The 12,127-nt window shown below is 38.5% G+C and overlaps 1 protein-coding gene across 2 annotated transcripts in view; it reads left to right on the top strand.

Moving 5' to 3' along the window:
• The window catches only part of KMT2C (lysine methyltransferase 2C), a 263,902-nt gene that overhangs the window by 71,670 nt on the left and 180,105 nt on the right, over window positions 1-12,127 (top strand). For both annotated transcript variants that reach the window (XM_081533535.1, XM_081533536.1), the window contains one exon: window positions 10,687-10,775. In XM_081533535.1, coding sequence (XP_081389661.1) covers window positions 10,687-10,775 — 89 coding nt within the window. The remainder of the gene's footprint in view (window positions 1-10,686; window positions 10,776-12,127) is intronic.

Here is a 12,127-nt window from a genome sequence, read left to right as displayed (position 1 = left end):
AGGGTGAGGTTGGAAATAGAGTGAAGGCAGTGACTTGGCTGTGTCTTTTCCCCTCAGCTTGAGCTCCTGGGCCAGAGCAGGTGGAAGATTTGTTTCAATCAGTATTGAGGTTTAACCAGGCAAATTTAATGGAATGAAATAAAGGCAGGAAGTATTGAGGATCAGAGTGTTAGACCTGTCCAAGCTGGGAAAGGAGGTGATAAAGGCCTGGGATGAGGAGAGGGTCCCAGGGAACTGGCATTGGAGGCGCTTTACATTTAATACCTCACAGTAATCCTGTGAAGTAGCTCTTTTATACCATTTTATTGATGAGGAAAGTGAAAGTAAAGTCGCCCAATCGTGTCTGACTCTTTGCGACCCTATGGACTGTAGCCTACCAGGCTCCTTCACCCGTGGGATTTCCCAGGCAAGAGTACTGGAGTGGGTTGCCATTTCCTTCTCCAGGGGATCTTCCCAACCCAGGGATCAACCCGGGTCTCCCACATTGTAGGCAGAGGCTTTACTGTCTGAGCCACACCAGATTTAACCACCTCACACATGGTTGTGCGGCTGGTACTTAGCCTTGTGATCCAGGCAGTCTGGCTCTGCAATCTCTGCTTGTAACCGGTGTACTACCGCTGCCTCTGAGCTGGTTACCCTTATAGTTCAGTTGGTAAAGAATCCGCCTGCAGTGCAGGAGATCCCGGTTTGATTCCTAAGTCGGGAAGATCCCCTGGAGAATAGATAGGCTACCCACTCCAGTATTCTTGGGCTTCCCTTGTGGCTCAGCTGGTAAAGAATCCTCCCGCAGTACAGGAGACTTGGGTTGGGAAGATCCCCTGGAGAAGGGAAAGGCTACCCACTCCAGTATTCTGGCCTGGAAAATTCCATGGACTGCACAGTCCAAGGGGTTACAAAGAGTTGGACACGACTGAGCGCCCTTCACTGAGCTGGGTGGTGAGAGGCCGGTAGGGGAGATGAACCGACAGATGCTGTTAAGTTGAGCACCTGTTGGAGTGAGGTCCTCGAGGGTGTAAACTCCTGTGAACACGGGTGTACAAACTCCTGTTTAAATTCTTGCTTTCAGCCTCTTGTTTTTTTGAGTGTGTCAGTCAGTGTCCTGTCCAGTGGAGTGAAATCCTGTGATGCTTGAGGAGAGGTGGTCTTGAAGTGATTTTGCTTTGCCTGTTTTGATGTGTGAGGGGCTGAGCAGTGGGGTTCTGACTCCAGTTATGTTTGGTAGCAGATACAGGCACTGGCCCAAGGTAGCTAGCTTCCCTACCCTCAACAGGTTTTTTTTTTTTAATTGAAGTTTAGGGCAAACCAGTAGTTTTATAGACCTCAGCAGGGGGAGTTTGTGGATCTTCTTCCCTGTATGTTGACCTCACTACAGTTTAGGTCTGACCAGTTGAGTGACTTTGGGTAACCTATTTAACCTTTCTTAATTTCAATTTGGGGCTTCCTAGGTGGCTTAGTGGTAAAGAATCTGCCTGCTAATGCAGGTTCACTCCCTTGGTCAGGAAGATACCCTGGAGGAGGAAATGGCGACCTTCTCCAATATTCTTGCCTGGAGAATCGCATAGACAGAGGAGCCTGGTGGGCTACAGTCAATGGGGTCGCAAAGAGGCAGACATGACTGACAGATACAATTTGGTTATCTGTAAAACGGGGATAGCAGTGCCTACTTCAGCAGGATAGTTATGAGGATTAAGTGAGAATAATGTACTTTAAGGGTTTTTTTGTTTGTTTGTTTTTGCTTCATGTATTTTGAAGTTCTGTTGTTAGGTTTACATACACATTTGGAATTATTTGTTGTTGGGAATCAATGTTGTATATAATATCCTTCTTTATCCTTGTCATTTGTTTTGAAATGACATACTGCTTTGTATGATATTAACATATCCATTTCAGTGCTTAATTTTGATTAGTGTTGCATGGTATATCTGTTTCCTTAAATGTGCCATTATATTTGATTTCAGCTTCAAGTAGACAGTATATAGTTGGGGCATGTTTTTTTAAGTTGATTCTCACACAACCTCTGTATTTTGATTGGAGTGTCTAGGCCACATATGTTTTAATGTAATTATTAATTTGTGTTTTAGAGCCATCATTTTTTATTTCTACTGAGTCTTTTATTCTGGTTTTGTAATTTTTTCTTTCTAAAATTTCTCCTTGGTTCTTCTTTGTCTTTTCATTATTTGCTGATACTTTCTATTTTAAGCTTTAAGTGTTCAAAATTGCTCATTCAAACATTTTGTAATAGCTGCCTGAAAGTGTTCATAATGCCAACCTCTGTCATTTTATCATTAGCCTCTTGTGTTCATTAGCTTCTTGTTGTATTTTTTCGGGTAATTTGATTTTTTTGTAGTTCTTTGAGTATCAAGTAATTTTGGATTGTTTCCTGAGCGTCTTAGATACTGTAAGACTTTGGGTTTTAGAAACATCTTATGGAGAAGGTTGATAATTTTGATTTAACAGGCACTTGGCCTGGGTAAGTACAAGCTACAGGTTTCAACCAGCCTTTTGTGGGCTGTAGGAAGGTCAGTGTAGTTTTCAGAGCCTCTTGCTGGACTGTTTCTATTTGTACTGTGCGTGCAGTGCCAGGTCACCCCTGTGGGACCTGTTAGCTCCGCTCTCAGAGGTTTTCTCACACTAATTCGGATCAGGCCCACCCGAGGGCAGGTTGTGGTCAGTTCAGGCAAGCTGTCTTTTTTGTTGCACCTCAGCAGTGAGTCCTGGGTTTCAGACTTCTTTTAGTTCAGGCCAGGGGATACGGGAGAGGTAAAATAGTAGTAAACTTAGTGATACTTTGGTGAATTTTGGTGTCTGTTCCTGAACAAACTGCTATTATAAGTTTATAAGGCAACTCAAACAATTTTTTCATGAATTATTTACATGCTTTATAGTTACATTCAGTGGAAGAAAAAGTTTGGCATATATTCCTCCATCATATTTAGAGATAGAGCCCCTTAATAATCTTTTGTTTGGAGTGTTTAAAGTGAAAAATAGGCTGTAATTTTATTTTCTTTCATTACCCTTGTTTTGATTTGGTGTGTATGACAGTTGTAATATCTGCAAAAAATGGTTGGAAGAGTGTTCCTTTTTTATTTTATGGAATAGGTCTGTGTTTATAATGGATATTGGTTTTATGTAATGTCTTTGATTTTTGCTGTCAGTGGCATGCCAGCCTCATAGAATGAGTTGGAAAGTGTTCTTTTCTTCATTATTTACAAAAGATAGTGTAGGATTAATATTATTTCTTTAAAGTTTGATAGAATTCATCAGTAAAGCCATCAGGGATTGGAATTTCTTTTTGTGAAGGGTTTTACTTACAAATTCAATTTTTAAAATATGTAATTGGGTTACTCAGATTCTGTATTCTTAAGTCATATTTGATAATTTGTGCCTTCCAAGGATTTTGGTCCATTCCATCTAAGTTGCTGTTTTATTGACAAAATTGTTTGTAATAGAAGATCATCATGTTTTTAATGTGTGTAGTCTCTCTAGGGATGACCCTTCCCTTTCAAATTTTTTATTGGTAATTTGTGAGGCTTTTAAAATTTTTCTTGATCATGTTTGCTAGTTGGTCATCTGTTTTTTCAAAGAACTATCTTTTGTTTTCAGTTTTAAAACAAACTTGTGATTTTATGTCATCAATTTCTGTTCTGTATTATTTCTTCCCTTCTACTTATTGCAGACTTGATTTCCATTTTTAATTTCTTATAAGTGGAGACCTATGTTACTATTAAGAGGTTTTTTTATATAACTTTTTTTAAAATTGAGGTATAATTGATGTACACTATTTCAGAAGTGTCAGGTGTATGACATAATGATTCTCAATTGATTTGCAGTTATTAATAAGGTTATATTACTGTTTATAAATAGAGTAATATAACCTTTAAAATATTTTATAAAATAGTTATTATAAAATACTATATTTCCTGTGTTGTACTATATATCCTTATAGCTTATTTATTTTATACATAATAGTCTATACCTCTTAATTCCCTACCCCTATCTTGCCCCTGATATAACTATTTAAAATTGTAAATTTCCCTCATTCACTGCTTACCTGAATGTTACAAATTTTGAAATATCGTGTTTTTATTTTCATTTAGCTCAAGCTATTTTTAAATTGTCCTGGTCATTTCTTTCTCAACTAGTGGTTGTTGATATTTCTCCCATCAATCTTGATTCCAGCTTGTGCTTCATCCAGCCTGGCATTTCGCATGATGCACTCTGCATATTAGTTAAATAAGCAGGGTGACAATATACAGCCTTGACTACTCCTTTCCCGATTGGGAACCAGTCCGATCTTGGTATCATGTACTTGAAAGGAGTAGGTGTTCTGTTGTCCTTAGGTAGGGTGTTCTTCAACTGTCAGTTCAGTCCACGTGGTTGGTAGTAGTCTTAAATCTCTTTACTGAGCTTTGTGTCTACCTGTATCAGTTACTGAGCAGAGTGTTGTGCTATCCAGGTATAATTGTGGCTTCAAACATCTCTCCTTTCATGTTTTGAAACTTTGCTGTGGAGTGCATGCATTTTTAGGGCAGTAGCTCCTTGATGAAGGTTCTGGCTGTCTTCATTTAACCTGATGAGTTTTGCCTTTGAATTGTTGGGCTGAGACCATTCACCCCTGATGTCATTACTGATGTGGAGGGTTTGGATCTACTTGCGCTTTGTTGTGTATTTGTTTCTTCTCTCCCATTTTCCATTTTGTTTTCTTTTATTCATTTCCTATTTTTTGGGGGGTTAATTGAATATATTTTTAGGATTCCGTTTTTATTTCCATTGGGCTAATAAACTGTGTGTGTGTGTTTACAAAGGACTTAGGATTTACATTGCACATTTTTAACTCTTCAGAGGGTGCCTCAGTTAATACCACTTCAGATGTAATATAAAACCCGTACATCAGCATACTTTTATCCTCTTATGTTTTGAACTATTTTTTCCATACATTTAAATTTTCTACATATTTTGAAGCCCACAATAAATAATTATTTTTGCTTTGAACAGTGAGTTAATTTTTCAAGAAGTTTAAGTATAAAAGTCTTTTATATTTACTCAATACCATTTACATCACTCTTTATTCTTTTGCATACAGGAATTTTGGTCTAGATATTTATTATTATTTTCCTTTTGTCTGAAGAATTTCCTTAAGCTATAATAATGAAGGTTTCTTTTAACTTGTTTAGCATTTGTTTACTTTTCATTTTATTTTTTGTTGTTTTTCTTTATTTGGCTACATCAGGTCTTAGTTATAGCACATAGGATCTTGGTTGCATCATTTAGGATCTTCTGTTGCGTGGGGCTAGCTTCTCTGGTTGTGGAGCATGGACTCAGTTGCCTCGCTGGCCTATGGGTTCCTGGTTCCCTGACCAGGGATCAAACCTGCGTGCCTTGCCTGGCAGAGTGGGTTCTTAAGCACTGGCCACCAGGGGGGTCCTGCTGTTGTTTTGAAGGTGCTTTGTGCTGTATGTTTCATTCAAGGCTTTATGGATCCCTCCCCGCCCACCCCACCCCCGGCCTTTTAATTTTCTTCCAGGCACTTCGATATGTTGTTTCAGTGTCTTCTGGCTTACATCCTTTCAGATGAAAAGGTTGCAGTCATTATTTTTGTTACTCTGTAAACAGTAAGTGTGTGTTTTGAGGGGAGTTGCTTTCATGAATTTCTTTTTCTTGCTGTTTGTCAGTAGATTGACTGTTAAGTGCCTTACTGGGTGGGGGTGTGTGTGTGTGTGTGTATTTGTGTGTTAGGAATTTTGTTGTGCTTCTTGTGTCTGTGTTTTGTTTTGTTTTTTTCTTTTTATTTATTTATTTGGCTGTGCTAGGTTTTACTTGACTTCCTGGTGGCTCAAACGGTAAAGCAGGTTTTTACTTGGCAGCATGTGGGATGTAGTTGCCTTGAAGTGAAAGTGAAATCGCCGAGTCGTGTGCGAATCTTTGTGACTCCATGGACTGTAGCCTACCAGGATCCTCCGTCCATGGGATTTTCCAGGCAAGAGTACAGGAGTGGGGTGCCATTGCCTTCTCCAGGAGATATTTGCCCTTTCCTTCTCCAGGAGATATTCCCCACCCAGGGATCGAACCCGGGTCTCCTGCATTGTAGACAGACACTTTACCATCTGAGCCACCAGGGATCAAATCTGGGCCCCCTGCATTGGGAGCACAGCATCTTAGCCACCAGATCGCCAGAGAAGTCCCTGTGGGGTTTTTTTTCCCCTAATTTGTAAGATTTTGTTGCCATTATTCCTCTACATATCTTTTCCATCCCTTCCCTCCTACTCAAGCCTCACGCATATTAGACCGGCTGTTACTGTCCCAGAGGGCACTGCATGTAGCTGTGTCGGTCTTTTTTCACTTTCTCCTTTATTTGGGGAAGGCTTTTGTTTGTTTGTTTTGCTGTGTTTTGAAGGTCAGTCATCTTTCTTTTGCAATTTCTAATCAGATGTTAATTTTTCAAAGTGAAGTTTTCATATGATGTCATCTTTTGATGTTAGCCATGATCATCTTCCAGTTTGCTTCTATTTTCGTGTTTTCCGTATTCAGTAAGCATGAGGCATAGTGGTAATAGCTGGTTTAATATCCATACTTATCTGTCTGTCATCTCTATTTTCTGTTTCTATTCCTTGATTTTTCTTCTGGTTATGTCTTTTTTTTTTTTTGGCCACCAGTTGAATTAATTGTGGGTCATTTGATTCTGTTGTTGCTTTTGTCAGCTCTTCTAAGGCTGCTCTAGAATAGTGTTTGTTCTAGGCTTCATGTAGCCCTCTTCCTCAAGTCGTGCTCCAGATGCATTGTGTGTAGTCCCTGAGGTCTTAGCACTCTGGCCAGAGGCGGCATGACTGATTGCTGGCTCAGTGTGAGCCCTGGGGCTCGTCCATATCGCATCTTTTCTCTATTGGTTCTTGCCTTGGAAGCAGTTCCTATTCAGCCTTGTGAGGTCTTACACCACGACGGTCCAGTTTGGTATTCAGATTAAAACTCAGGGGTGCTCTCCTGCACGTTTCTGGAGCTTTTCCTCTGCGCCCTTGTACTGTGTACTCTGCTCCACAATTTCTACTCCTTTAGCCCCTGACTAATGATTTCTGCTCATTTCAGCATAGCTGCCAGCCGCGAGTTCCCTCTGTGTGCTGCAGTTCATAAATTAACCCCACTCAGAAAGCCTTTGTGAAGGTGGGGTTCACCTTTCTGGTTTACTTTTCTCAGGGATTACAGTTCTCTCCCTGCCTGTTGTCCAGTGTCTGATAATTACTGTTTCTTATACTTCGTCTGTTTATGATGAGGGCGTAAATCTGAACCTTCTTATTTCTGTGTGACTTTAAGTAGAAGCCTCCTTTGTTGTTTTAGGAATTCAAATTAGTTTTTTTAAATTAGTTTTAGTTTATAAGATTAACAAGAAACATTGAATTTTGGAAAATTTTCTCAAATAGAGTTAGTTGTATTATTTTACTTCATATTTCTTTGCAGCAAAGTGAAACAAGGAAAAGTAAGATGAAAAGGTTATGAGACACAAAGGAAAAAGAGAAAGGAGAAAAACTAAAGAAAGATTAAAATAAATAATCTTTGTGTCATCGTTTGTAACTAGACTATTTAAAACCAATACTGAGAACATGTGAATGAACGCACTATGAAAATGTATGGGTCTATTTTGCTATTTAAGTTTGGAAATTGCCAACTGCTGTGGGTTTGACAGTATGACCTTTATGTTTCGCATTCAGAAACATCAAATTCATGATGTCAATACATTGATCCATTGACCAGAAGCAGTTGAATTCTGATGCATTGATGAATGCAAAAAGCATGTTTTCAGTGGTGCCAAAAATCAAGAATAGAAGAAATAAGTAGAAGCAGGAGGAAAAGCAAGGCAAAAATTTAAATTTATTTTTTAGGAGTAAATACCACCGTTCAGGGGCTTCCCTGGTGGCTCAGTGGTGTAAACAATCTGCCTGCCAATAAGGGAGATGCGAGTTTGATCCCTGGGTCAGGAGGATTTCCCTGGAGTAGGAAATGGCAACCCACACCAGTCAGTATTCGTGTCTGGGAAATCCCACAGACAGAGGAGCCTGGTGGGCTACAGTCTATGGGGTCATAAAGAGTCGGACATGCCTTAGCAACTAAACCATAATTACCACCATGATGCAGACAACAAATATATTGAGATACTAAAAAGATAAAACAAGTTTGACATAAAAGCCAGTTGTGCCCCAAACGTACAACTAGTGATGGCCAGGATAGTGGTGAGAGAAACTTAAAATAGAACAGGACATTGGCCCGGAAGATTAGGGTTAACCAGCAAAGCCATGCGTGTTTCAGTTTAGCAATGAGTGTACACAGTTAGGAAGAACATGAAGGAAGGATTAAATGTAAATTTTACTTCCATAATCTTTCTTGAATTAATTTATTATTCTCTTTCCCATCATAGTAGTCATGTTGGGATTATTTCAGGAGTTTCCTGTCTCCCTGTATCCAGTCATTATATTGGTCCGCAAGTTTCTAAACAAGTGAATCCCCACCCCCGCCTTTAAAAAAAATTTCCTAGGCCGCCTGTCTCCTCGCAGCTCCTCTCAGTCAGTCTGCTCCAGCAGTGAGTCACTGCTGTCCTGCCAGCTCTTCTCTTAAGAATTCAGCATTCGCTGTTCCTTCTACTGCAGAGCTCTTTTACCAGGTATCTGCCTGGTTTGGCTCCTGTTCTACTTCACATCTGTACTCAAGTGTCTCCTTACTCAGATGAATTTTATTTCATGAAGTTTATTTTGTAAATGTAAAAGAGTCGGACACGACTGAGTGACTGAGCTGACTGGTTTTATAAATGTATTTAAACAGATAGCTAGTCCTTGAGTCTTTGCCTTTTTTTCCCCTAGTATTTTCTTGTATATTATTTGTTTACAAGAATAAAAAATATATCTTCCTACTAGAATGTAGTTTGGAGAAGGCAAGGATTTTTTTTGTTTATCCAGTGTTTTAACAGAGCCAGGCACAACGAGGGTTGATCGAGTCGTCTAATGTTGCTTGTTAAGTATTGTCTAAATACTTGCTTAAAATGCTTTTAATGTTTCATCTATCAGTTTCGAGTGAGATGTTAAAATCGCCCATAATGATTGTGAAACGAGCAATTTCTTTCTGTTGTTCTTTGTATGTTTGTTTTATGTAATTTGAAGTTCTGTTGAGTTATGTTACACTGCTGAATTATTTTCATTGTTAAATAATGGCAGCATTAAGTTTTAAGCCATTTATATTTGCTGCGTAAACACGTATTTATTTCTGTCTTATTTTCTGTTTACCATGTATTTTGTTTCTCCTGGTCTGCCTGCTGTTGGACTGATCAAACCTTCCTTTCTCTGTTCCTTTTTTCTCCTTTAATTGTTTTAAGTTAAACATAACAAGTTGCCTTAATAAATTCTAAAGATAATTATTCTCTCCCTTTTCCCATGAACAGTAAAATCAGCCTTAGCCTCAATCCCCCTTCCCAAAATTTTTCTCATCTTGTTCTGCCTCTTTTCCCTCTTCTTCTCATGAATGATGGTGTTTTGACTGCTTGACTTGGCATGTTATATTGGCAGATTTCTAATATTAAATTATACTTGCATTCTGATTATTGGTATTTTATTTAGATTTTTTTTCATCCATAGTTTTTGGATATGTTAGGGTTTTGGTTCAGGTATTCTTTTTTAATTTTGGGGAGGGTGAGGATGACTTTTTTAACAGTTTGTAGTAGTTCACTTATAAAATAGTTGAACTTTGATCACTTTAACTTAAAAGATTTATATATTTCCTTTATTAGTTTTATGGATTTATTTCCTTTAAAAAGTAAAATTTTAATGAGTTTCCTGTTGTTTAAAACAGCCTTTTGCTTTATTTTTTCATGTTATTTTCTGTTTCTTGTTTTCGACTCTTGATATTTTTCAAATAAATATTCAATTCATTTGTACCTTTTCTTTTTAAGTAATGAAGTAATTTAAAGCTATGAAATTATCTGAATACTGCTTTATCAGTTTCTAAGTTTTTTTTACATTATTGTCTTGCTTTTTTCTTACTTTATGTGTTTAAAATTTTTTTGGACTCATTTATTTACGAGACATCAAAGACTTTAAAGGCCTTAATTTTTAAAAATTGCATTGGTTAAAAAAAAAAAATCTTACTTTACCATGATTCTTAGCATTTATTTTACTTTACTGAAGTGTTTATAAGTTAAAATCCATCACACTTCTAGTGTGATTAAATCATGTTCAATAGAGTTTTTTTGGGGAAGTGGTTTTCAGGGTATGCCTCACTTTCTCCTTAAGGAGTAAAATTTTAGAAATAGAGATAGCACAGATGTCACTCCATGGTTTCATTAGATCTAGAGGTATAACCTGGTGTGTGCACTTTGAAAAGAACCAGCTAGGCAGTTAAAAGCCACTGCTGTAGACAGGGAGTCATCTCAAGGTCTGGTAAAAGAGGGGAAAGCCTCGTCTGAGGAATAAATTAAGAAGTGAGTTATGATAACACATGTGGACCTGTCCCCATGTTTGGGTGGAAGGAGCAGCGGAATTTGTGGGGAAAACAACTATGAAGTGTGACACTTACTATCTGACATGGTAAAATGAAGGGAGAATTGCCTAAATTATTTTATTCTATGTACCTTTCACTTGTGCTTTATTTTGAGTAGAATTCTAGGTCTTAAAATGTACCATTTAATTATATGTGTTCATTCTTTGTCTGCAGGCCTCGAAGTAGAGGAAAAGCTGCAGCGGAAGATGAGGACAGCATGGACGGACTGGAGACAACAGAAACAGAGAATACTGTGGAAACAGGTATCAAAACTTCATCAGAAAATGTACAAATTGACACAGTACTTTGCACAAGGAGCGTTTGTCTGCTCACTGAGTTCTAAAGTGTCCACGTGCTGAAGTAGTTTGACAAGTAACGGCAAAGTGAAAAAACTGAGTTTTCTTTCTTTTTCCTCCCAAAGCTCTGATTTAGTAGAAATCATTTGAACTCCATGTTGAAATATTTTATTAAAGAACAATTAAAACTGGAATAAACATAATTCTAGGCCATTTGTGTGATAACTCCTGGTAAGTTTCTGGCTTATGAACCATCCGATGTTTGTTTATTGTGTTAGTATGTAGGTGAGGGAAAAAGTACATTTCATTAGCTAATAATACTGTGAAATGCTGGGCTAAACCAGACCAAATACTTTCTTGTCTCTTGGACTTTTGGGTGCCTTAAGGAAGCTAGTGTGTTTTTACATCTGCAAGACGAAGGTAGAGTAAATTGCCAAGGTAGTTTCCAAAGTTTATCCTGAGTTAGTGATTTAATGAGCTGTCAAAGGGAGTAGGTTTCATATCGTGTTCAGAGGTTTGTCTAAGTGAGGTGGCCTCTCATTGCCCGTGTTTTTACAGTTGTTGGATAGAGTGTAGACATAGTTGATAGGCTTCTTCTCTGAAGTTGAATGGCATCTCCTTGATGCTTAAAGGAGAAAATTAGAGAAAATACAGAGAAAATTAGAAATTGCTACATCTTTTAAAATATTATTGTCCATGAAATACTTTTGGTTGTCTGATGTGTTCCTATTATATGCCTGTAATTCTTGAAGAGCCTTCAGAAGTCCAGCAGTTCTCATTGCTTTTCCTTTAGGGTCTAGTTAAGTAGGCAGACCAGAGAGAAGCTGGAAGTTCAGAATGCTACATTTTACCCCTTTGGTGCACATTCATTACTGCATTAATATTTATACTTGGATTTATGTCAGTTCCCCATCAGTTGTTTCTCATAGTTTTCTCCCTTAATTTTAATTTTTTTCTGTACTTTGTGCTTTTATACTTTTATGTGGAAAGTTATTTGTACTTTTGAGTGGCATTTATGATTAAGTACACGTCCCTCTGGAGAAGGCAATGGCACCCCACTCCAGTACTCTTGCCTGGAAAATCCCATGGACAGAGGAGCCTGGTAGGCTGCAGTCCATGGGGTCGCTAAGAGTTGGACACGACTGAGCGACTTCACTTTCACTTTTCCCTTTCATGCACTGGAGAAGGAAATGGCAACCCACTCCAGTATTCTTGCCTGGAGAATCCTAGGGACGGCGGAGCCTGGTGGGCTGCCGTCTATGGGGTCGCACAGAGTCGGACACGACTGAAGCGACTTAGCAGCAGCAGCACACGTCCCT

Source organism: Giraffa tippelskirchi, chromosome 10 (genome assembly GCF_054371585.1).
Source record: "Giraffa tippelskirchi isolate mGirTip1 chromosome 10, T2T-mGirTip1v1.2.pri, whole genome shotgun sequence".
NCBI classification, from domain to species: Eukaryota; Metazoa; Chordata; class Mammalia; order Artiodactyla; family Giraffidae; genus Giraffa; species Giraffa tippelskirchi.
The sequence above is the reverse complement of the archived record's forward strand: the minus strand, read 5'-3'. Positions and strand labels throughout refer to the sequence as shown.